Below are 26,995 nucleotides of genomic sequence, written 5' to 3' on the forward strand. Positions count from 1 at the left end.
TATGAGAGACTCTGCTCTAGGCAAGCTTTGCTATTGTGTGTGGCCAAGTGACCAACAGCATTGCCACCCCTGGAGCAAGTTAGACGGGCAAACTGTGAGGTACTTCCTGACACTGCATCAGGGTCTACACCTGGAGCAGGTTTTGGGGGGAAGCAGGTTCTCATGGAGCTCAGGCTAGCCTCATACTTGCTATGTAGCTGATGACCTTGAACCCCTGATTCACCATACCCACCTCTCAATTACTAGGCTGATTGATAGGTCTGTGCCACAATTCCCAGTTTTTTATGTGGTGTTGGAATCAAAGCTAGGTCTTCACGTGTGTTAGGCCAGCACTCTGCCACCTGAGCCAAATGCCAGCCCCAGAATCTTTATTTTAGCAAGACGCCCCGATGACTGTAAGATCTTATACTGTGCCTGACAAAGCATCTCTCATCCCAAACTCCCAAATCCCAGATGCTCAGACCTGATACCACAAGCGGAAAGTTCCACACTTGATTAACATGGCCGAAGCCCAGATGCAAGGGCAGTAGCATGCTGTATCAAACTGTTGCCAGGCCGTATATAACGCGTATATGAAACAAAAATAAGTTTTGTTCTAATGCAGATAATCCAACGTCTCTCTAACTCCCAGAATTCAAAATCTGGGACACTTCAGGTCCTTAACATTTTGGGTAAGGGATACTCAACTTGTCCCTTGTTTTGCTGAACTTGGCAATGGTCATTTTATATAAAAAAAGCAGTAGGGCTGGGTCCTCCCCCAAACCAGAAAGGCGAGGAGAGATTTCTGGTCAGAGCTAGTCCTCAATCATTCATTCCAGGACTATTCTATAGTCGTCATGACAACCCTTTACAAAGGGCTGCAGAAGGGTGTGCCAGGCTTGGGCTTTTTAACAGTGAAGGGTGTGTGGCCCCGACTGCTATAACCAAACACATATTCTGTGATTGTCAGCATCCCTGCTACACACCTGGTCCTGCATCCTGTCTCAGTAAAATGAGGAGCCCAAAAGAATATGTGTCAGTTCTGTTGGCAGTCAGGACCCACCCCCAGCCCAGGCACTCTGGGCCCACAGACCTAGAGTAGGCAATTAGGCTAATCCTGGATGAGAGGGCAGCGGAGAGGAAGCAGGAAGGAGAGCGAGTGGGATGAAGCACGCACAGGTCCCAAACATCCTTCCCACTGCCCCTGGCAGTCTGACCACACAATCATGGGAAGACACCGCACTGGGAGAGTGAGGCTAGAATGTCCACATAGGCCTAGTCGTGAAGGGGAAGAGTGCACCAGTCTGAGTCTACAGAACAGGGGGTGGCCAGGTGTGGTCCCAGCCCTGGGGAGAATGAGACAAGAGGATCACAAGTGTAAGGCCAACCTGGGCTGTGTAGAAAGACTGTCTCAAAACCCCAGAAATAAAAATAAACAATGAAGGTCAGAGAGCGGTGGGGACCAGGCTGGAGGATGCATGTCCCATGCAAAGATCTCAAGCCTAACATCACAGTTTCTGACTCACAAGAATCTGAGAAACACCAATTTTTATGCCTAATTTTTAAAAACACTCTGAAGTCCAAACCAAACATGTCTATGGGTCAAATCTAGTCTGGAAAACGTTAGCAACTCCTGTGCGGGGAGCCCTTGTGCGGCATCTGTAGGCTCAGCTACAGAGAAGGTCAGACCCCAGACTTCCCCTTGCCAAAGTTCTCATGCCCTGGAGTCCTGAGAAGCCACGGTGGCTAGCTCAGCAAACAGCACGTATCCATAAAGAAAGCATTTTGCTGCTCTAACCTATCCAAAGTGCCTCACATTTTAAATCAGGGAAGAAACGAATGTTTAAAACTATCAAATATTATGGTAGGATTTAAACTATCATGACGTCTCACACACAACACACTTGTGAATATATGACCACCCTAAAATGCTAGCCACATATGACTTGGGTATTTAGCCAATCTTTTAGCAAGCAATAGTGGCCAGCAAGTGTCGGCCATCAAACCTTAAAGCCCTCCCGGAGGCCAGGGTAGTGGGCAGTTAATGAAGAAGCAGCTTCCCAGAATGTGCCACTTCCTCCCGCCAGTGCTGGGTCAGCAGGAAGAGATGCAGGCCCCTCAGTCTGGAGTATCAATGTTCTTGTCTGCTGGTGTCCTCTCTGCCCCACGTTACACATTCATGGAACAGAATTCTCACACCGATGACACACACACACTCCCAGGTTTACTCCTCTGACTTAAAGGAGCTATTCATATCCAAGACCCTGGGGATGCGGGTCCCAGGGGATGCCTGCGGTTGTAATAAGATGCATCACGAGACCTTCACACCCTTTACTGCAACAAAGGCATCTAATTGGAAAGTCAACGTTCTACCAAGCTCCCAGGATGCCTACCCCACAGCGAATGCGGTCCGGCTGCACCACCATCAGGTTCCCAGGCGATGTCTCCAGAGGCAGGCTCGTCTGCTTCGAGAGAGGAAGAGCTCTCTCGTCCTCAGGCTCCGTGTCAGTTACCGAGTCACAGCCAGAATCTATGGAATACAAGACATGACTGAATGGGAGCAGGAAAAGGGGAACTGGTAGGCATGCTTCACCCCCAAAGCCCCACACATCACCATACAGGAAGCAGCTGTGAGTGTCACACAAATCCAGGCTGAAGGGAGTGACTCACCAAGTCACAAAAGAGGACCCAACGGGCAAAAGTCAATCATTTGTAGGCCACGGAGTAGAAAGACAGCAAGAGGTCAATGTCAGGGGCTGAGGCCAAAAAGTGTGAGGCAGGCAAGTCTAGGTCCAACCAACAGGCTTCTGGAAGCCTCATCTCAGGACTTTCCCGCAGGACTGAAAGGTGGTAAGGAAAATGGAGTCAGGAAGGAATTGCCTACTTGACAAGAGAGCAAGAAACTCTGCAGAAAGTGACAGGAACTTGGGTCACATCTACTCAACATCTCTCCTCTGTCAGCAGCAGTGAGAAGCAATTGTTTTCAACAAGCCTAAGGCCAGAACCCCTGGGTTCCAGGTTAGTGCCACAGCCAGCGAGGTCAGGGATGGAGTTTGACTGGGATGGTGTTTTACTGCCAACTTCCCACTCCCTGGAAGCGCCTGAGAAGTTAGCTTTGATGGAATCATCCAGACCAGCTTGGTCTGTGGACATGTCTGTGGGGGGCTGTCTTGATTGCTAATTGATGTTGTGGTAGCATCATCCGCTAAAGAGAGAGTCCTGATTTACACAGGAGAGGAGAAAGTTAGATGAGAGGAGGCAGGAAGCATGAGTCCAATTGTTTCTCTCTGTTCTTGACTGTGGATGTGATATGCTGTGCTGTGGTGTGCTGTGGTGTGGTGTGATGTGATGTGGTGTGATGTGATGTGGTGTGGTGTGATGTGGTGTGGTGTGATGTGGTGTGGTGTGATGTGATGTGGTGTGGTGTGGTGTGGCATGGTGTGGTGTGATGTGATGTGATGTGGTGTGGTGTGGCATGGTGTGTTGTGTTGGGATGTGGTGTGGTGTGTTGTGATGTGGTGTGATATGATGTGGTGTGGTGTGATGTGGTGTGGTGTGATGTGGTGTGGTGTGGTGTGGCATGGTGTGGTGTGATGTGATGTGATGTGGTGTGGTGTGGCATGGTGTGGTGTGTTGGGATGTGGTGTGGTGTGTTGTGATGTGGTATGGTGTGATGTGGTGTGGTGTGGCATGGTGTGGCATGGTGTGCTGTGTTGGGATGTGGTGTGGTGTGTTGTGATGTGGTATGGTGTGATGTGGTGTGGTGTGGCATGGTGTGGTGTGGTGTGGTGTGATGTGATGTGGTGTGTTGTGTTGTGTTGTGATATGGTGTGGTATGGTGTGTTGCGATGTGGTGTGGTGTGATGTGGTGTGGTGTGATGTGGTGTGGTGTGATGTGGTGTGGTGTGGCATGGTGTGTTGTGTTGTGATGTGGTGTGATGTGGTGTGGTGTGGCATGGTGTGGTGTGGTGTGATGTGGTGTGGTGTGATGTGACATGATGTGATGTGATGTGATGTGATGTGGTGTGGTGTGGTGTGATGTGATGTGATGTGGTGTGGTGTGATGTGACATGATGTGACGTGACTTGACATGACGTGACTACTTGAGTTCCAACCTTGGCTTCCCCTTCAATGGCAGTCTGTAACCTGGAATTGTAAACCATACAGTCTCTCCTTCCCTAATCTGCTTTTGGTCTGGGCGTTTAGTCACGGTACCGGAATGAAACTAGGACACGGAGTCTGAGCAGGCGGGTGAGGTGTACAGACGTGAAGAGCATGGCAAAGACCGTGAGACAATGGTGAGAGCATGTAAGACCTCTTCAGCAGGGCTCCTAATCAGCATCTAGTGATGGACAGGCCTCTTTGTGACGTTATACCCAAGATTATGTGTGCCTATATACAGACGACAAATCCACACATGAAAAAACGAGCCACATCCATGTTATCAGGAAAACGCAAATCAAAGCAGCAGTGACATACCACAGCACGTCTGTTAGAACAGTCAAAATCTAAAACATAGATGGCACCAAGTGTCTTCAAGGAAATGCACCATCATGCTCCCTCTACTAGGAAATGCAAACCCAGTACAGCCACTTCGGAAGGACTTTGGCCATTTCTCACCAGATTAAATATACTTTACCATGCAATCCTACAATCATACTCTTTGCTATTTCCCCAAAGCATCTGAAAATTCATGTACACAAAAACCAGCACACAGATGTTTACAGCAGCTTTCTCTACAGCTGCCAGAAGTTGGAAGACATCCTCTAGTAGCCGGATAAACAAACAGTAGTGCAGTAGGCAGTCATGGAATACAGCACCTATAGAAATGAGCTCGTGGGAGAATCAAACCGGGCTAGTTTTTGTCAATTTGACAGAAGTCAAGGTCATCTGGGAGGAGGGAACCCCAACTGAGAAAATGCTTCCATCAAATGGGCAGTTAGAAAGTTGGTGGGGGCATTTTCTTGATTAATGATTGAAGTGGGAAGGCCCAGCCCACTATGGGTGGGGTCATCTCAGGGCAACGTGGTCCTTGGTAGCTAGCATAAGAAAGTAAATGAGCCGGGCAGTAGTGGTGCACGCCTTTAATCCCAGCACTCGGGAGGCAGAGCCAGGCGGATCTCTGTGAGTTCGAGGCCAGCCTGGACTACCAAGTGAGTTCCAGGAAAAGGCGCAAAGCTACACAGAGAAACCCTGTCTCGGGGAAAAAAAAAAAAAAGAAAGAAAGTAAATGAAGCAAGCCATGGAGAGCAAGCCCGTAAGCTTCTCTTCCATGTCTCCACTTCAGTGCTTGCCTCCAGGTTTCTGCTTCTTTGCAATGAACTGTAAGCTGAAATAAATTCTTCCTCTCCAGGTTGCTTTGGTCGTGGTGTTTATTACAGGAATAGAAAGGAAAGGAGGATGCTGAGTGAAAGAAGCCCAAGACTGTGTGGTTCCAACTATATGACATTCAGAAAAGGGCAAAACTATTGGAGAAAAGAAATCCATGGTTGCCAGGGCTTGGGAGAAGGGAGAAATAAATAGTCAGACTGCATCCATTTGTTTTTTTAGGGTAGTAAATGTACTTTGCATGACACTGTGAGGTGGATATACGCATCATGCATTTGTCCAAATCCCCTGACTAGACAATACCAAGAGTTCACTGTAATGTACAGTGGGCTGATGCCATTGATGTGTAAGTTCATCTGTTGAAACCTTGTGTACCAGCATGGTGTCGGGTGCTGAGAGTGTTGGATGCTGCATGTAAGGTATAGAAAACCTTCATACTTTCCACTTGATTTTTGCCGGAAACCTACAACTATTCTTAAAAGCAGTCTTCTAAAAATTAAAACAGCAAAAGAGAGAGAGGGAAATAAATTACCACAAAATAAAGGACATGGTTAGTAAAATGACTCAGCAGGTAGTCCTGGCAAAGTAACGTGGGAGGGATGGAGTACTATGAAACTCTTTCTAATTCACAAAACTCCCAGATGAAATCAAGATGAACTACAGATTGAAACTCAAAACAAAAATAAAATGAAGTTTAAAAGTTAAAAGATGGGCCGGGCGGTGGTGGCACATGCCTTTAATCCCAGCACTCGGGAGGCAGAGCCAGGCGGATCTCTGTGAGTTCAAGGCCAGCCTGGGCTACCAAGTGAGTCCCAGGAAAGGCGAAAAGCTACACAGAGAAACCCTGTCTCGAAAAACCAAAAAAAAAAAAAAAAAAGTTAAAAGATGGAAATATGGGTTAATGTATTGTCATTGACTTGGGAAAATATTTAACAACTGAAAAAATGTCATCTCAGTAAGCAATAGTTTTGACAAAATGAATTTAACCTTTTAGTAAACAAACAGAAAGAGATGGAAAGAAAACTAATAAAATGTGGTATATCCATAGAACGAAATGATTCGGCAATGAAAAGGAGCGAGGCATTGATACATGCCATGGCAGGGATAAATCCTGACCACATTAGGCTGAGTGAGAGAAGTCAGATACAAAAGGCCACAAAAGTCACATGATTCTAAATACCTATGTCCAGGATGGACAAACCTACAAAGACAGACGAAAGCAGGCGAGTTCTTGCTTCATCCTGAAGAGTTTGGGGTGAGTGCAGGGAAGGTACTGAAGGGGATAGAATTTTTTTCTGAGGTGATGCAAATATTCTAAGAAGTTACTGAGACAGTTACACAAATCTGTGAATGAACCAAAGACTGTTGAACTGAACCCTTTAAACAGAGGATCATGGGATATGTAAATTATTTCTTTAGCACTGTTACCCCAAAACTCAACAGGAAAATCATAAACTGCTTAAATTTCAAAGTAATCATAACAAGAGGTGAGCTCCTATATGAAGAGGAAACACCCCACGCTCAATAAACGACAAGATAGAAATACAAACCACCTCCCCACTCAGAAAGCAGTGTCCCTCATTCTGACCAGCCAACGGGAAATGTAAAAGAACCACCTGTGTTGAGTTTCCATACTGAAAGACTTCCTGTGTCACAAATTCCCTCACTCGGTGACAGGCCCATGTCTAGCAGAAGAGGAAACCATTGAAATGCGCCACATGATTCTACTCCCAGAAGCCTCCCTTTGGGAGGAAATAAATGTTCAAAGCATAAAGATATTAAAACAAGATGTCTTTGTATCAGGAACAAAACAGAAAACAGTCTGTCTGAACATCAGAAACATTCTTTTGGCTTGACATGGTGGTGTACATGAACTCGGGAAGCAGAGACATGAGCATCTCTGTGAGTTCCAGGCCAATCTGGTCTGTTTTGAACTCCAGGTCCACCAGAGCTATACAGGGAGACCCTGTTCTCAAAACAAAACCCACATTATTTTCAAAGAATTTCAAGAGGCATGTTAAGGGCAAATATAAAATTACATATTTCACACTACAGGATTTCAATTTTACTAAACTCATCTTCAAAAAATTTCTTCAGAAGAACATCTATGTGGCTTTTTCCTTCTTTCCTTTCTTCCTCCCTCCCTCCTTCCTCCCTCCCTCCCTCCTCCTCCCTCCCTCCCTCCCTTCCTTGCCTGTGTTTTTATATTTTCCATAGTGAGAAAGCCCCGCTTTGATTCTGAGTTCGGGTGATGCATCTCCTGGCTCATTAATCCTGACATTGAGGTCATTGGGACCTAATGAGACTGACCCCTAGGGCTAACCCTTGGCTCAGCTGGGCTATGTAAATACTTCCTTCCAACAGGTCCATCGATGCTGCTTTAGAGAACCACCAGCAACCAGCATAGTGGTTTCGGGAAGTTGGGCAGGATGCTCATTCACATGCTGCTGCCACTGACTAGCAAGCCATAGAGGTCCCAGTCCCAGCAGACTACAGGCAGAGAAGCTGTGCCTCAATGGGGCCACTTGAGCAGATTCAAAGCTTCCATCCAAGAAAAGCCAGCTCCAACACAAACACCACCTAAAACCACCCCATCCGGGACAATGATCCCAAGCTTCCCTTCTCATTTTATTTATGTACATTAGTGTTCTGCCTGCATGCATGTCTGTGTGAGGGCGTCAGATCCCCTGGAACAGGAATTACAGACAGTTATGAACCGCTATGTAGGTGCTGGGAAATGAACCCAGGTCCTCTGGGAGAGCAGCCAGTGCTCTTAACCACTGAGTCATCTCTCTGTCCTCAAGCTTCCCTTCTTGAACACGGAGACCGCTCTTCCATCCCTACCTGTCTCTGGAGGCGATGCTGCCACTTCTGCCTGACCCAAATGTTAGGTTCCGGTGACGGCACTGGGAACCCAGCCCCCACAACCAGGGTAGAGCTGTATTAAGACACCAACAGACTCTTTGCTGCTGAAAATGTAACAGTATTGGCTCAGCTTACAGAAAGTCTACAGCACACTTGGAAATGGCAGAAGACTCTGCAGGGCCCATTTCCCCAAATCTCATCTGTAGGGGATGCAGGTGACAACTACTTATACTCAGGAAACAATTGGCCTGATTTCTCCTACTCAACAAGAACAGCAAACAGCAGGTTTCCCCTTTGCCTTACTGCCAGGTAGTTCATAGGCCAACTGACTTGGTCTTTAAGCACTTCCATCCTCTGTATTGGGAGGTTTTGATGTTTTGTTTTGTTTTCCTGGGATCTTTGTGGAGGCAGGGTCTGTCTGTCTGTAGTCCAAGATAGCTTCAAATTCACAATCCTCATGCCTCAGCCTCCTGAGTGATAGGATTACAGGCACACAGCCCACACACGGCTTATCTCTTAGACTCTCTTGTCCGGGTCCTTGGTCCCATATCTTTCGTTTCCGTGTTGTGTTGAATTTTGGAGGCTACCTCGAATCCTCTTGGGTGTCTGTCAGTGTGGGAACCACTATTTCTCTGCAAAGCCCTCAGCTGTACCCCTTACTTGAATCTGAGTTTGAGTTGTTCATTCAGATGAAGACATCTTTGAGACAGGACAGAAGCACATTGGAGAGTGTGTTCGCCAGGCTATAACTAGGTCCTGCCACGAGATTTTGGTGGTGTTGGGGTGTGTAATTGCTTGGTAGCTAGATACTGCCATGCTGGGTGTTAAGGTAGACCCAAGAGTTCTCTGCATATTGCTTTCAGTAAAGAAATGAGATAGGAGATCCAAGTCTTCTGATGCCACAAGTCCCCCAAGAGTCTCAGCAAGAAGTTGGTTTCTATGCCACATTCACAAGGGCCCTGATCAACAAACCACATCATCTTTGACTAAACAAATCTAGTCGATTCAACTTTTATGTTTTTTTTTTAACTTAATCTGTTTTGCTTTCAGAATTGAGACAGACAGAGAAGAACAGTGTATCTACACAGGTCTAGACAGCGTCAACACAAGCAATCCTTCCACATGGGAAATTCACAACACTTCTTTCCTTCCTTTAAAAGGGAATCTATTTATTATAGACTTTGGGTAGGACTATGATTTTTCATCATAATTAGCATACCATGCAGTCAGACCCACAACTAAACCACACTGAGTAGCTTGCCCTAGGCAAGAGGGCTGCTGACACATTCACTATTATTACTAATCATGGTAACAACGAAAGTTACCTTTCACTGGGGGTCAAGGTGACTACTCACTAGTCTCCATGTCATCCTCCCCATAGTCCTGTGAGATGGGAATCAGTGCCATCTTCTCATTTTAAAGATAAGCATTCCGAGCCTGGAAGGGATTTGAAATAGCACAACTAAGGCAAAGTAACAAGCAGGGGCCAGTGGTTCTGCACTTCCTTCCTTGTGGGCAACAGAAGACAGTGTCAGAAGACAGCCTCTTCCTGGGCTGGGCTGTGACTGCGCGCTCATGAGACATGACTTGCACTTCCACTGTCTTGGAGGCCTGGTGCTACGTGGGCACTGCTGTTTGCAGTGCTGTGACCTCCTGCCAGGGCACGGGGCGCATTCCACAGGCAGGGGTTAAGTCAAGAGGCAGTCAACACCAGCTAGACCAACTAGGGTCCTTCATGTGCACATGGCCTCTGGCCCACAGCTGTGCTCTCTCCCTTTCTGCTCAGTTTTCCGACCACAGCACCGATGGCCTCTCTCACTGAACTCCTGCGGCTTCCCAGTCTGTACAGCATTGTGGAGGGCAAAGTGCCTGCTAATCTCAGAGGGTATTTCTCAGACTTCACAAGCTAAAATCTCATGGGAAGGGATGCTACCCCCTTGGGGAAGTATAAACAAATATTGTTCTCAAAACCAACTACAGATGCCACTGTTGTGCATTTATGCTATGCCAAGGGCATAATATAATATAGATTATATTGTAAAATATAACATAGATTATTTCATTTTACCATAGCTGGGAGATTGGTGTGATTCTGCCCATTTTACAGATAAACATAAGTAAGTTGTCCCAGTCACACAGTGAATGCTATATGGAAATGTAACCCTCAACTCCATACTCTATCCATCTGTCCACCTTCCAGGGTTCATCACACTGCAAGCCTTGCACTCTGGTAGAGCAGGTGTGATTCTAAACACACAGACAATGCTGGAGACACTGACCTACATATTTTAAAAGCAGAGCTGGTGAGGTGGCTCAAAAACACACTGAGGACCTGAGTTTGATACCCGGGACCCATGTGATAAAAGGAGAGTCCCACAGATTGTCTCTGGCCTCTTCAGGCACTGCATTCACACCATGTACAGACATACATTCAGGTAAAAATAAACTAATATAAATAAATAAATAAAATCTAAAGAAAGGAAAAAGGAGGAAGTCATTTCACCATGGTAAGAGGACCATATAATACAGCTCTGACGTGCTTAGCTCCCTCTGTACCATGAAGGGGACCAGTCCTTAAGCGAATCACCTTCCCTAAGCATCCAAATGAGGAATTTAATACTGATGTTTGGTTTTATTGTCTTATTATTTTATAGTTAACATCTCTCTACATAAAAAAAAAAACTAGTTTTTCTGTCATTTTCAGTAGCAAAGTTTACTTTAAAATAAACTTCCTTGGATTATAAACATGAAAAGAGAACATTAAGTTCAATGAACACATTTGGGGGCAGGTATAGTTGGGACAATTTATACCATCTAACGTCACTGAATTTTATGCTCCAAATTGGTTTAAATGACAAGTACTATGATATATATATATAAACCAAAATAATACACCCAAGCCCACTGAATTGCACACTTTAAAGAGTTCACTGAATGTTCTGTGTATTACATCTCAATAAAATTAAAAAAAAAAAAAAACAATAGGACTATGGCACAAAAATAAGCCAAAAATCCCATCATTGATTCACAGATTACTGAGGGGACAAAGGAAGATGTATTATGATAATTCTTTCATTTTGTTAAAATCTATTTATTTAGAATTTTGTTATGCTTTATGACTCAGGCTGGCCTCAAAATTCAAATGCCTCCTGCTTCAGCTCTCCAAACACTGGGATTATAGACATCAGCACCACATCTGGCTATTTCTGAAAAGTTGAAATGAGGTAAAGTGAAGGTTAAGGGCAGGAGAAAGGCCTATAGCATGAGCACGTGAAATCATTCTAAGTTTTGGATGATGAGAAAAAAGAAAGTTACCAGAGAAGGAAGCCAAATAATGACCTTCGGCAGAATTAGAGTTTCTGTCAACCTAGTCAAAACGGGAACGAAACAGAAAGGGGTCAGAGGTCAGGCTGAACACGTGAGTCTGTGAGCTGGAAAGGGGTCGGGGCCAGGCTGAACATGTGAGTCTGTGAGCTGGAAAGGGGTCAGGGGCCAGGCTGAACACGTGTGTCTGTGAGCTGGAAAGGGGTCGGGGCCAGGCTGAACATGTGTGTCTGTGAGCTGGAAAGGGCAGGAAAGGCTCATTAGTCTGTGTCTAAGGCTTTGAATGCGGCTGATAAAATGCATGAGGGAGCCAAAGATTTCTTGCAAGAATGTAACCAAATGAGTAACCAAGCAATTTGGCCAGGCTGAACATGTGTGTCTGTGAGCTGGAAAGGGCAGGAAAGGCTCATTAGTCTGTGTCTAAGGCTTTGAATGCGGCTGATAAAATGCATGAGGGAGCCAAAGATTTCTTGCAAGAATGTAACCAAATGAGTAACCAAGCAATTTGGCAGGGGGGTGGATGGGAGGTGGGGGTTGGGATGAGGTAGTGGGAGTGGGGGATGTTGTTCATGAACAAAAGAGTGTCTTTCCTCTGCATTTATATGCAAGGTCCAGGATGTCACCTCATGAGGACAGCCACGGAGCCAGAGCTTACAGAGGTTTTTCCACTCAGGGTAAAACATGTCAGCTGTTTGTTACTCATGCTCATCTGTCCTACCTATGTGACAATGACTAAATCATGAAACAGCTATTTCTCCAAGTCCTGAATAAAATCTTCCAAAATCCAAGGCCTCCATTGTCATAACCCTTAAGGAGCTAAGTTGAGTGGGAAGATGAGGACCTGTGTGAAAAATGGTCAGAACTACGTGATATTGTATTATCAAGCACTGATCTGCACAGTGAGATTGCAAATATAACTGACTTGGGTGAGTTCATGTCCCAAACTGCTCAGAGACGCGTGGACATATGACAAATATGACCAAAGTTTAAAGAAGCTTAAAGAAAATGAAAAAAAGCATCAGCTAACAGAGACGTGCTTGGTTAGTGTAAGTCAAAGTGTAAGTCCAGGAGGCTGAGCTGATCCTTCTGAGAAAAAAAAATAAGAGGATTTCCCAATGAAGTTAATCAAGTATTTCCTAACTCTTATTTCACCAATGAATTCTCGCTGTTTATCAATGATTATCTAAAGTCTATGCCACGTCCACCAAGAAATGTAAGGGCAAGAAAATGTGTGTCCTCAATAGCGATGGACTGCTGTGTGTGAGGACAGGAAAGACTGTGGAGACAGACATGAGATGTGACAGAGGCAGTCAAGTCATGTGCTGCCACGGGAAGCAGCGTGGGTCACCTCCTACGGGAGAGGCTGTGTGGGAGAGGAAAGCTGAGTTCCCAGAAAGCCATGCCCCAGGGTTTGGTCTCTGAATAGAAGACTTATTGTCAAGAGGTGTTCAAAATGCAACTTTATTTTGCTAGAAAAGTAAAGATTTTCTTTTGATTTTTTTAAAAATTTGTTTGGTTGGTTTTGTTGGTTTGATTTTCTAAAACAGGGCCTCATTATGTAGATTTGGCTGGCCTGGATCTCAAAGAGATCCTCTTGCCTCTGCCTCTTGAGTGCTGTCTTTGTTTAGTTTCTAAATAAGTCCAGACACTCTTGTGGTCTGGTCAGAACTGAGAAGGGGAGTGGCTGACCACCCCATCACACCCTTCAAACTTGGCCTTCAAATGCATGAAACAGCACAAGGTGGTGGCCAACAGTGTTGCCAAGCCAACATCCTACCCTATCTGCTTCCAGGAACAAATAAAATGCTATAATTAACTGATATCTGAAAAACTACACCATAAGCATGGTCTGCTACATGCTTAGAAAATGATTCTTAATCATTATTATAAACATTTCTCCTGTTTACACACCTTCATCTTGTTTCTATTTGCTAGGACTTAGAAATGTAGCATCTTGGCCACTGTGCCCCTGGAAAGCACAAAGGAAGACCTGGAGCCTGGCTCTGACCTCAGTTTCTCAATGTACAAACTCCAATGATGTTGTTCACTCCCGCTAGCTGAGGCCGGAGGAGAAGGGCTGGCAGTGGTGGGACTTCAGGGCAGAGTTTCAGTCTACTCCCCACGGCTTCCTGGAAGCCTCGAGATGCCTGTTCGTCTTCGTCATCACCCACAGAGCTCTCTTAGCCCTTGCTTACCCACCTTGGTAAATGAGTATTGAATTTCCCATCCAACTAGCCCCTTTCACTTATAGAACACCTCAAAAGAGCAGCCGTGTGCACAGCTGGCTAAGTGACCAGCTACTTCCAGCTGTCCCCAGTCACCACACTGTCGGCGGAGGGGGCCGGTGGGCTGCCAGGTTCTTACCACGAAATACGGTTCTGGGATTAAAGTCGGGAAAGGGAGGAAGTGAGGGTTGTTGTTAGTATTAGAGTAAGTTAACTACAGTGGTATCAGCCTTTGTGTTCATCATCTTCACCATCCCCCCTCATCCCCATGATGCCAAAAAGCCCAGGGTAGACGTCTATGGACACATTCTCAACTCCAGCTTTAAGTACATTCACGGTGGCTGCTCTACCTCCCTGGAAACAGGAGAAAGAAGGAGGAGGAAGAAGAGGGGAAGAAGAGGGAGGGAGGGAGGGAGGGAGGGAGGGAGGGAGGGGTCCATTCTTACTCCAGTTTTTAGGTCCACAGCATTACTGACTCTCAGAACCTGGCTGACTCACCTGTCATATCTCTCCTGCTTTGCCATCTGGGTATTCTGTGCCAGCTGCAGATTCCTCAAACTGTCTGGCCGCACAACACATCTGCATTTGCAGTACTGGACAAAGAAGGTCTGGGTAGAATCCTCTGTACACTGACCCAAGTCTTTTTCAGCTAACACAGGCAAGTAATCATTTTTGTTGTTTTTTTTGTTTCCCTACACTTACCAGGTAGTCTATTTGGTCCTCTTCAAGATACTTAAGGTCCAGAATCAAGGGATCGGACAAGAGGAGAGGGGACCTCAGGCCTCTGTGGCCTTTACACACATGTGTCCCCACATAATCAGTCTACATAAACTGTGCAAAGTATTAGCTTTGGATTTTTTTTTTTTTTTTTTTTTTGTGGCTTTGTTTCTTCAAGCGAAGAATGACAGTTCTTCTCTTCTCTTCTCCACCCAGCCCTACCTGCTCTTCAGCTTGAACAAAAATAGCACAGCCAAGGCTACCATGACAACCAGAGCGTGTGCTCACCCTGTCCACTGAGGATAGATCTGCCTACTGCTCTCCTGGTCCTCAGCCCGTTGGAGTTGGGGCCAGGATCCTCCGATCTCCCAACTTCAGCCCTCAGGAAGCATTTCTGAGTAGTAGGGTCAAGTTACTCCCTCCTCATCCAAGAGCTGAGGGTTATCCAGAATTCTCTCCCTACCCAGTGCCTATGAACTTTTATATTTGTTCTTTTCAGTGTTCTCAGGCACCTGTGACAGAAGTGACCATTTCTACTTAGCAGATGGACCAAGGGAGGCAGGGGCATGAGGGCTGCCTGGCCCTGAGTCACAAGCTGCTGGTGTTAACAGTAGGATGGCACTCAGAAGCCAGGGCTCCCGGCCTCAGGCCCAGCTGACAGAAAAGCAGGAGGCACTGCTGCTCAAAACACATGACCCCAACAGGTGAAGGGGGGCTGATGCTGAGCCACAGACCAACATGTCCTGGTGTGAGCCTGGGCAGGGGGAAGGGGAGAAAATCTGCTTCCTCTTCCTAAACAAACAGGTTCACAAACGCCTGTTTCTGTCCCAGACTTGGCGTCTCTCAAGTTGCTTTCTTCAGCCACAGACAACCCAAGAGAGCCAAGGCAAGCTGCCTCTGCCCCTAAAGTCCTTGCCCAGGTCCGTAAGAGGAAGCATCCCAGTGACCAGCCCTGGGAGGCAGCCCCTCCACGGAGGCAAGGGCTGGAGGCCCTCAGGCCCCTGTTTCACTGTTCAGGAAACCCCAGTATTGCTAACAAAGCCCGAGGCACCATAGGCGGCCCCCCCCCCAGCTCCCAGCCCCCACCGTAGAGGCTTCCTCTTTCTTCATCTGTTTCCGACACTTATAAATGTGCTTCCTCTCTCTATGTAAATTTGGTTCAAAAGGCACGACGAAGGCTTGTAATGAGGCCATTAATAACTGGTCTCTTAACAGGCTCTTCTTGGCTTCCTGGTGCAAGAATCAATTCTAATCTAAACAAACAGTGATGTCGGGATTTACTGGTGTAAGGACAGACAAATGGCCTTTGTGTGGAGCAGGCTGTGTGGTTTATTTTCACGCAGCCAAGCGAAGACCAAAGGCAAGCCTTGATAATAAAATCAAGCTTGGATACTTGAGATTAAAATCCTGTTCCTTTTGCACCTACACACCCCAGTGGAGAAAGTTCCGGAAAGGCTCAGGCGGCATTTGCTTTTCTGTTCTGCTGACCCCTAGCATTCCCACAGCTGAAGTCAGAGAACTGGTTGGCCAGTTTCGCTTTCCATTTCTAGGGAGGGCCTATCTGTCGGTCCTCCTTGTCAGAAACGCTGTTTTGGCTTCACAACATGGTCAAGGTGAGGTGAAATGTGGTGTTCCTTGGGAAGGGGATTAAAGAAACCCAGACTGAGACGACACTTCAGATTCTACTGTAATGGCTGCTGAGATCCTTGGCTGGCAAAGGTGCCTGCCTCTAGCCCGACCGCCTGAGTTCAACCCCTGAGACTCACAGAGTAGAAGAGAAATGACTTCTGGAAGTTGCATTGACACATGCACATGGTGGCACATGCCCTTCCCAATATCACTCACACACACACACACACACACACACACACACACACCACCACCACCACCAACAACAACAACAACAAACAAACAAATAAATAAATAAGTAAATAAACATTTCCAAAATTTTAAGTTAAAAGCTGTAACTCCTTTAACCCACGTTCTCTTAGCTATCCCTCAAATAAAACCTAGGCTATTGAGAACAAGGTTCCAAAGACTTACTATTTCCCCCAGCACACATGGTTACTGAGGGACTCTGGCCACGGAAGCCTGGACTCAAGTTCTACCTGTCATTTACTAGCTGAATTTTCCTAAGTTTTAGCTTTTTTCTCTTCAAAAGGCTATTTATGCCTGCCTGGCCCATCTCAAGACTTCTATGGATGAAGTGATAAACATCCAGGAGCCCTGTGAAACCTGAAAAGTGCTTGACAAAGTTAAAGCAATTAGTGTTGTTTATCTGGTGTCCAAATTGCTCTTCTTTGAGGATAGGTTCCCCGGCATTCATTCATCTTTGTATCCCCAGAGCCGAGAATATAGTGAGAAATCAATAAATGCTTCTTGCATGAATGGATGAATCGATGGATGAGATAAGATGAACCATCTAAATTACTAGCAGGGAAAACACCACCCCCACCTCAGGGAGGGTGACTCCAGGGCCATGGGGCCCCGAGGCTTTCAAGATAGAACATGGAGAGAAACAGGAAACTACTGGATCCCCTAATTTATGTCAGAAGGTTGAACCAAGATGCCCTGAAAATTTGGCATGGGTACTGTAGAGTAGTTCAGATCTTCTGAGAAGCAAAGGCCGCCTTGAACAGAAAGGGGGAGAAGGAGGCAGAGAGAGCCTAGAGTCTGAGTCCAAACGAAGGAGATGGGAAAGAAAGGTTGATGTGGTGTGCTAGAGCACTGTGCTGAGGAAACCTCTGCAGTCCTATCAGGACAACTCAGACCAGCACTGGCCATTGGAGGAGACACCTGTGTTTTCTGGGAAGGGGCATGCTGTAGCATGTACCCCTGCCATGGTGAGTTGCTGGATAAAAGAAGCTAGCCTTTGGTCAAGGGCCATGATGGATGTGGACTGAGGCGCTGGGTCCTCGGGCAATTCTAATCTGGGCAGCTGGAGGCCTGCAAGACATATTCTCAAAGCCATCACTTATGTGGCAGTACTTTAGAGCATGGGGTTTAGTTACCAGCTGGTCACCTTGAGTAAGTTATTTAATTTCTCAGACAGAGACTTAATTCTGAAATGGAGAATGCAATTGCTAATTCTCAGGATTGTTATTGTTAAGCACTGTTCACTGCCAGGTGCTCAACTAAAGGCAACTGCCATCTATCTGTCTGTCTGTCTGTCTGTCTGTCTATCTATCTATCCATCCATCCATCTATCATTATTATTATAATCATTATTAGCAAAGAGTTTCTACTAACAAGACCTGAGGTCAGCCCTACTGTTACATCCCAGTGTTAGAATCTTGTGAGGAAACCTCAGAGGAATGGATCATAGCCCAAAAAATCTTTGGCTTGGCAGCATTACAGTTCAAATAACCAAACCAGTTTGTCTAATAAGGAAAGGTCAAGGGGACTTTCCCAGTTGGGCTATTTCCTGGAGGGGCCGCCAGGATGATTTGGACGACCAGAATCTACCTGCAGCCACAGTGCCCTCTCCCTTCTTCTTGTCCCAGTAAGTCTGTAGAGCCTCACTCTGCCTTCCCCAGGGTGAGATGGCTGTCTGTCTTTGCAAGGAAGTGAAATCAGGAATCCTCTCACTAGAACGGGATCGTCCCTGGGCCACGTGAGACAAGGCTCTCCTCTGCTGCTAATATCAAGTGCTCCTGCTAGGGAACTCCTGGTTACTTGGGTGCCCGTGGCCCTAACTGCTTTAGGTTACTAGTTTGGGTTTTTTGGTTGTTTGTTGTTTCTTTTGGTGAGGGGGTTGAAGCAAAGTCTTACTGTGTAACCCTGGGTACTTGGAACTTGCTACATAGACCGGACTGGTCTCGAACTTACAGCAGTCTTCCTGCCTCTCCTTCCCAAATGCTGGAATTAAAAGAGTGAACAAGAACGCCTGGCTTGTTTTGGAGGGGAGGGGGATTGTTTCAAACGTGGTCAACTTTCACTGCCTGGCTACTGCTGGCTATTGATCCCTATGTCTATTAGAGTCACACAGTGTCCCTTCGGTAGACTGGAAGCAATCGCAGGTGCCAAGGCCCCACCTGAGCATCTCAGGCCTTTCCAGCCTTGCCAATGCTCACACCAGAACAACCAGAGGGAGGGGAAATGTCTGAGTGGTTTTTATAAAAAAGGGCATATTCTGAGTTGGTGGCAGCAGTGACCACGACCTAACAAAGAAAAGACCCCTGAAGTGAACGTGTGTACTTATCTCTTCCATCACTGCCTCAGAAGCCTCATTGATCCAGCCTCTCTAGTCTCCAAAGGGTCACCAAAACACACACAGTGACTTCCTGTGTTTTTACCTTTAAAGGAATGACTTTCAGTTTTCCTGACAGATAAGCCCCAAGCTAACCTGAAAAGAACATTGATTTTGTTTAATAACTAACGACAAAGTTGGCCAGACTCTTGCAAAGTAACTATTTCCATTTCAGGGACTTTTCCAGCACTCAGTCTTCCTTGTTTCTGCCTCGGGCTAGGCAGCTCACTGCACAGCACCAAGAATTGCTTGACTGAAGCCTCCCACCAGCCAAACTGGGCCTTTCCATCAGAGGAAAGTAAGGCCACTCTCTGAAGTTGAGAGGAAATCCCTGAGGGTTGCCTACCTATCCTATGGCCTCCAGGATAAGTACAGAGCTTATCTCTAGGCACAAGTGCTTCCTCTGCATTGGTCCTTCAAATGAGAGCCAGAAAGGGGCTAGGGCAAACATGCCCAGTGTTCAGGAGGCAGAGTGACAATGACCAGGGAGAAACACTGGGTAAGCCACTTTCTGCCCCCCTTACACACAACCTTTATGAAGTTAGCTATTAGCCTGGTCATATCACCACTGTCTCCTGTTTGCATTATTTGCTTTCACCAATGGAAAAAGCAATTGTGGTTGGTTTCTTTGCAAATCCAAATACTTTAAGAAATGATATCCTGGCTGGGTGGTGGTGGTGATGGTACATGTTTTTAATTCCAGCTCTCGGGAGACAGAGGCATGTGGATTTCTGTGAGTTTGAGGCTGGCCTAGTCTACATAGCAAGTTCCAGGACAGCCAGAGCTATATAATACAGAGAACCTTTTTTCAAAAAACAAAACAAAACAAAGCAAAAAAGAAAAAGAAAAGAAAATGATTGTGTGTTGAGGGGATAGGGCTGGAGAGATGGCTCAGTTGTTAAGAGCACTGTTTTTCCAGAGGATCCAGGTTCATTTCCCAGCACTCACATGGTAGCTCACAACTGTCTGTAACTCCAGGATTCAACACCCTCACACAGACATACATACAGGCAAAACACCAATAAAATTAGAACAATGAAAAAAAAGACCAGGTGGACAGTGAAATTTGCTTGCTCTGTCCAGCCCCACATTCTGTGAGTCCATTGGCCTTGCTAACCACGTTCTCACTAAGCATGAACGTGAGGTCTTTGCACTTCTTCTGCAAACACTTCTTCCCGAAAGTCCAGTAAGGTCATGTGTGGTCCAAAATGCAACGTGAGAGAAGACATGTTCTGGTTTCTGGTCACAATCATGAGGACAGAGTTCAACTGTCACTTTATGAATAAAATTTGAGACCCACCAGAAGCTGTTCAGCACTGAATGAGGATGAGGAAGCATCCATCCTAACAGTTGTCCCCTCAGGACAGTATCTGCAGAGGTCCTACCACATGGTGAACTGCAATGGAGATGTGCAGTACCCACAGCACACCATCATCACACTAGAATCTCACATTTGAAAATAAAAAGGTACTTTCACATGCGCTTTGGGAGGGTCTATGGGTCAAGGTAGCCTTGAGCAGAAACTTGTCTCTGTGGGATCCTTGACACCTTTATCCTCTGTCTGCCTGTCTCCTCAGCCTCTGTGCTCTTTTCCTATGATATTAGTCCTCCGTGCATTGTCTCCTGCCAACCTAGCAGTCACAGGTGTGCTCTATTTCCTATGTGGCTGGAGCTCAGCATCTTCCAGCAGTGAGGACACAAGACACAGAGCCCCGAATGGGGAAGAGGAGAGTGGGCCCACACAAAGCTGGCTGAACTCCCCCACCTCCACACTCTGCCAATAAAAGCTTTATCTCAGTTATTTCCCTAAATAATAATAATGCAAATGCTTGGGAAATGTTCCATTTCGTTCTCTTTTACACCTTAGTAAGAATTATTTTTGAGTCTTAGATGATCAAAGAACCTTTCCAATCATTCAGAATCAAATTACACTCAATAAAGAATTTTTAAAAATCAGAGTCATCCTCTATTTGAATATTATAGCAAGAAGTCTACTCAGCTGACAAGTTTCAGGTGACCTGTGATCAACACCCATATCTACAGTTCATCCCTGTGGAATCTGTGAAGATGGTTCTGCTGCCAGTAAGAGAAATCCCAAGGCAAATGTCTTAAACTTTGAAGACATACACTCCTCAGAAAAGAGTCCAGCAGTCAGGAGGCCTGGGGCCTGTCAGGACTCAGCACCATAGCCAAGGCTTTATAGTTCATCATCTTCAGCATGAGCCTCATCCTCAGGCTGACAGAGAGGCGGCTGTGGCGGCTGAGGACGCGAGAAGGTCCAGAGCAAACCATCCCCATGATCACGGACTAAGTCTTCCCTCGCTCTGCTTCAACTCTTGTGTCACACACACTGTGACAGTCACAGGGGACTCCCAGGAAGCCATCAACTCCAAACTCAGAGTATGTATCAGCCAGAGTGGAAGGCTGTCAGTGATACCTCCAATAGGCTCGAACACCCCCTCCCCCTCAGACAGAGAACACTGCCACAGCCTTTTCCATAAAGCGGTCCTTCCTCCCTGATTGTCCCTCTCTGGACATGCTCTAGCCAATCAGTTTCCTCCTAAGATGATGGCACCTAGAATGGAACCCCATTCCTGGTAGAATATAGCAAGATTACAATATTACAGGATGTGAAAAACATTTTTATTACATCATGTTCTTACTTCTTTGTAAATAAGTAGTTAACCTCAGAGTCCATTTTCATAGGTGAGTGCCAGGTAGAATTTCAATCAGGCCTCACTAGTTTAACAGATTTCATGAGCCTGGGAGCAGAGCTTAGGATCAAGCGAACTAGATCAGGATGGTTTGAGTGACACTTCTGTCCCTGGGTACACCCACACCTCTGGGCCATCTTTACATTCATACTAGTTTTTTCAGGCCACTGTAATAAACACCACAGGTTTGAGTGGCATAAATGACAGTCATATAGTCTCTTTTGACTCTAAAGCTCCAAGTCCCAAACCAAGGTGTCCATGGCGTCAGATGCCACCGGGTCTCTGTCCGTGGTTTGCAGGTGAGAGCTGCCTTCCGTGCCCTCCGATGGTCTTTCTCCATGTGTGCTTCTGTCTGTCCTAACTCCCTCTCCTTGAAAGGACACCAGTCACAAGGAACAAGGACTCATCCTTGCAACTTCATTTCACCCCACTTACTCTTCAAACCCTGGAGTTCTGGGGTTCTGCCTCCTGCGTGTGTGCAGAGGGGAGCGGGGTCACAGAACAGACCGTAACAAGGTGATAGCTGACCTCCAGGTTTGTCTTAGAGTAAAGAAAACCTTGATACAAGGTCTAAAGCCAGAGCCACCTGCATCCCTCTGCGAGCCTCTCCTCCAGAGGTGACCATCCAGCCAAGTCCTTGCCCGGGGTATGCTGAGATCAGCATATATTGGCACTTAGTAGAGTGTTGATGAGAAACAACATTCTGGAAACTAAGTGAACTTTAAAAGGGCTATATTAGGGTGTCCCCATATTTCTACAGTCCAAGAGTATGATTCTAGACTCTAGGTGGTCAAGTCCAGGACTCCTGTGCATATGAGTCATAATGGAGAACATTAAATGAAAACATAAATATAAACTTGAGGGGAGGCAAACCCATTGCTTTCAAGTTTTACTTAGGACACAATAGCAGCAACTGTTTGTGAGACACTAAAAGTCACTCCAAGTCCCCAAATCATGGATGGACCATAAGAATCTTCACCACCTTGTTCTGTGATTAACCTGATAGACAGTGATGACTTGTTGGCATTTTGCCCAGGAACTTGAAGCTTCATGTAAACATATAAGAACTAAAGAGGATGAAATGAACTCCTGTTCAGAAGTTGAGAGGAGATTTTTGCTCCTTAATTTTAATCTTTGATTGCACTGAGGGGTGAGAGACAGAAGCCTGTTCTCCGAGTAGATTTAGAGCTCTGACGACTGGGCTGTGGTAACTTGGCATCATGGAGCCTCTCACTGGAGTTTTCTTATTCCTAGTAAGGGCAAGGATTCTGAGGCTGAAGGCTTTGTTAGGACCACCCCACCCATCTCCTCCATCCGATGCTCAGGCTCCTATCTCATGCACCAAATCCATTTCCTTGACTCGTGAGAGTCAAGGAAACCTGGCACGTGATGGTTCATCTTTGCAAAAGCCACCTTCTTCCCAAACCTCTCTAATTTCCTCAGTGAAGTAATTGTCCAGGAAGGACAGAAGACCATCTTTTTTGTTAGTCTCTTTTGTTACTGCCGCACATAATGAGCTGGTCTGTGCTGAATTACACAGGGGAGGAGGGGCCTCAATGGCCCTTTTGTTCTTTTTCTAAAAGTTTTCTCCATTAATAGATGTTTTTTTAGCCATTTCACCAACTGACATCAAGCCTTGTCTCTGGTCTCTAATCAGAACCTGAGCACTGGTTTTACATACATAAACTGAAATTTGCATTCAATCATCACCATAGCAACCATCACACAGAATTAGATACAACTTTCCCTCTCTAATATAATCTACTTCTAAAAAAAAAAAAAACTGCATTCATTTCAATGACAAATCCAAGCTATTCAAAAGATAACAAAAATCTATTTGAAAAAAACCACTTAAAGGGATGGTAATGAGGTTTGAAAACCATATTTGGTTTCTCAGCCCTCTGCATTAGTCATTTATTAGAGAAGGTACAATGTGAAAGTTTGGAAGATCTGACCTCACTGTAGAAATTGCTGAAATCAAATGAGGCCAGACTCACAAGTGTGACAGTGTCCTCCCAGAGGTACCCCAAGACAGGACTCCAAAACAGGGCAGAAAATTCTGTTAATTTCACAAAGCTATGTTTACCGTGTTGAAACAAAAACAAACAAAAGGTTCAGTTTGACTAGCCAGTGTGTAAAAGGAAATGCCTTGAAATTTCCAGGATTCACCTACTCACAGAAAAGGGGCTATTCAATTGCTAATTTGGTAGAAGGCTTGATGGGAATATGCAAGACTATGCAAGACCATCCAAGAAATCCAACTCTCTCATCAGTGAGTAGAAGAAAGACATAGATATTCACAGGTACCAGGAATATACGCTTCAAGTAGAAAAAGATCAACAAAGATACCTTTCAGAAATACTACCATGACCAATAAAAACATACTTCTACCAATACTAACACCTCTAGCAAATGAATAACCACCCACCTATCTCATCAGCTACCTCCCTACTGTTGTCCTGCAAATTAAGACAATGGAGTTCAGTCATTTTTCCTAAGCAAAGTAACTTTATCTTACTTATAAATGGCATATAGTGTGCTCTAACAACCCAGCTATTCATTTTGGTACTTACAGAGCACTGGAGGACATTAGCCCTGCATCTAATGCAAAGAAGAGATTTCAGTCAAGATTTCTTCTAACTCATATGGCAAGTGTTTTGCATTAAAATGTCACAGAAATTTTAGCACTTTTTCTCTGAATAGGTAGTCCAGGGTTTCTCTCTACATAGGAGGCAATGCCAGTCACAATGCCATGTCATTCGTTTTAATGACCTCAGCCTGGACACCAGAACAAACCTAGAAGCTAGTAATTAACACCTTCATTCATCAGATATAGCAGACCTCTGCGGAAGACATCTGAGATTCCTGAAAATGCCCTAGTTTGGTCTCACTGAAACTTTGTCACTTTGGAGAAAATGACTGAAATCCACCCTCAAATGCCTGACAGCCAGAGACTGTGAAACCCAAGACGGCAGTTATTAAAGAGTCCCACTTACTCTCTTCTTACAAGAGCTGACTAGCTAGACAATGTGAGCAAGAGGGGCCTTGTTTCTAGATATCTGCCAAAATATCTGATATGCCTAGAAGTGAGAAATCTTATTTATTACATAATGTAGTGTGTGCAGGCAATGGATGCTCTTTCCTCTTAGATGTCCATAGTAGTGGATCCCTTGCACCAGTCTGAGGCCAGAGCCAAAGCTAAGTGCCAGCTCAGTGAGAAAAGATACCTTGATTCGTTAATGAAATCTGACCTGGGACAAGCAGGCTGCACCACACAGTGTGTCCACCATACAAGATAGTCTAGACAGTGATTGGGGCTGGGGGAACCTGTGTGCCAATGAGCTGCTGAGAAGTCTGCATAGACATGATCAGAGAGAAAATGCCAATGCACTCAGAGCCATGAATCTGGGTCAACAATCTTAAGGACTCTGAGAACAGCTGGCAGAATTCAAGACAAAACAGCTGCTTTCTAAATAACTGTGAGAGGTGAGAACCATCCCCAAACATTCCATATTGGGGGAAACACATCAAGACCCGTAAAAAGGGGAGAAACTGCTTATGGCCATGTGACTGAAAATACCACTTAGCCAATTAAGATGCCAATCCAAGGATGAGGTGAAAATCCTTTTGTATGGCTACAGCATCTCTACGATGCACACGCTGCAGCCTACGCTGGAGATTTCACCCCTGCTTTTTGCTTTTCTCTTGGCCAGGTCTGTAGGAAGATCACAACCTTCTGTCGTAGCCTCCTGGCAGTGATGCGGATGTGTGGCTTTTGTGGTCAAAAGAAGCAAAGAATGTCATATGGAGCATCTTAGAGCTGAAGACTTACTGCTTTTGAAAAACACAAGTAAATATATCCACAAAAGCCACAAAAGCCAGCTTGCAAGTTACTTACATCTTGATTTTTCTCAGAGTTTCTTAGATGACCAGGGTCAGATCTCAAACAAGCCCCATGTGCTCTCTGGTTGGCCATCCTGGTGGTCACCCAATTAGAGGAGCACAAACCAGTCACAGGTTGTCAACTGAATGAAGAGAAGGCACTCATCCCTCCCTCCCCACTAACCCCAGTTCTGAGGTCTTGCGGCCAGACCCACCCAGGTTGAAAGGGCGGTGACCATCACATCAGTTCCTAGGGCCTGATGCCAAGTGCCCTGCCACCTGTATAGCTGGGCTGGCAGCAAATGATGGTCTTCTGCATTGAAAGTGGCAGCACCTCCTTTGGTCCCCATCACAGACAGAACTGTCACATCTAGTACCCACAACACCGGGCAGTATGTGAGATGTGTGCCCCGTGCTGAGCCAGCTGCTAGGACACAAATGTGCCCAGATGCTAGCTTAGCTCTAAGGAGCCTTTTTTAAAAGTGTCTGTTTACTTACTTACTTTTACGTGTGTATGTGTGTGCATGTATGTGCATTACATGTGTACAGAAGCCTGCAGAAGTCAGAGGACACTGGATCCCCTAGAACTAGAGTTACAGGTGGCTGTGAGCAGTCACATGTGGGTGCTGGGGACTGAACCCAGGTCCTCTGCGAGAGCAGTTAGCACCCTTAAATGCGGAGCCATCTCTCCAGCCCAGCTCTGAGGATCTTGATGGCAGTCCTGTGCTTGCTCTGGAGTCTGCAATCCCTCTGCAGCGCTGAACTGCATTCGTCTACACTGGATTCTCTGCGTGGGTGTTTAATAAATACATATTAGCGGGAGGGCGTCAGGATCACAGGAGCACACCCAAAGCTGCTTCTGTGTCTTTATTTAGATCGTGAGTGTTCCCAGGGCATTTCTTTTCTCAGCCAGTCAGGGTGTCGGCTGTCGGTGTAAATGTGTGACAGATAATGACTGTAACCCTGAGGAGAGAGTAATTTAATCATTCTGTTCTAAAGCAGCTTTGACTGAAAGTAACTGTGCTCTAACCAGCCTGTATTTCCTGAGCTCCAAGTGCTCACACTGGGCAAGGCACCACAGAGAATCCCATGGAATGGCATACAGGCCCTGCTCCTGCAGAGTGGACAGTCTAGCTGGAGACTCAAATCAGAATTCAGTGTGAGCAGGTGTTCCCTGAGGCTCCCCACTAACGAGTTTGACAGGAGTCCTGAAAAAGGAAAGCCACAGGTAGGAGACTGGAGTGGGGCTCGGGAGGCGGCCCAGCAGTGGAGTGCTTGCCTAGCATGCCCAAGACCCTGGCTTTGATCCCCAAAGCCACAATATCAGCAATAGCAGTGACTTTAAAAAACAGTCAGAAGGTTTTAGGATGCATAGTAAAGAGCAGAATAAAAAAAAAAGATAGAAATTCCTCAAGTCCTTTTTTTTTTTTTTTTGCAGATTCATTGTGTGTGTGTGTGTGTGTGTGTGTGTGTGTGTGTGTGTGTGTGTGTGTGTGTGTGTGCATGCGCGTGCCCCACATGTGTTCTAGGTACTGAATTCAGGTCCTATAAAAGAGGAAGTGCTCAAGTGCTGAGCCATCTCTCCAGCCTCTTAGCAACAAGGTACCACTTTTCAGTGTCTGTAAAAGAACCCAGTTTTCATACTATTCATTGGGCCACCCTTAGCACAGCTTGGCTGCCTGACCAGAGCCAATTGGATGGCCTCAATCCCA

General features: G+C 45.9%; 1 protein-coding gene across 2 annotated transcripts in view; it reads right to left on the reverse strand.

Annotated features, from left to right (window-relative positions):
- The window catches only part of Pik3ap1 (phosphoinositide-3-kinase adaptor protein 1), a 115,815-nt gene that overhangs the window by 61,061 nt on the left and 27,759 nt on the right, over nt 1-26,995 (reverse strand). The window contains exons 1-2 of one of the 2 annotated variants that reach the window (XM_037206840.1): nt 9,528-9,709; nt 2,373-2,509 (exon numbers count right to left, since the gene is read on the reverse strand). In XM_037206840.1, coding sequence (XP_037062735.1) covers nt 2,373-2,509; nt 9,528-9,579 — 189 coding nt within the window. In that variant the 5' untranslated portion in view covers nt 9,580-9,709. Of the gene's footprint in view, nt 1-2,372; nt 2,510-9,527; nt 9,710-26,995 lie in introns of those variants that run through there. The other variant, XM_028889392.2, reaches the window with a different exon arrangement.

This window comes from Peromyscus leucopus, chromosome 1, assembly GCF_004664715.2.
Source record: "Peromyscus leucopus breed LL Stock chromosome 1, UCI_PerLeu_2.1, whole genome shotgun sequence".
Classification (NCBI taxonomy): domain Eukaryota; kingdom Metazoa; phylum Chordata; class Mammalia; order Rodentia; family Cricetidae; genus Peromyscus; species Peromyscus leucopus.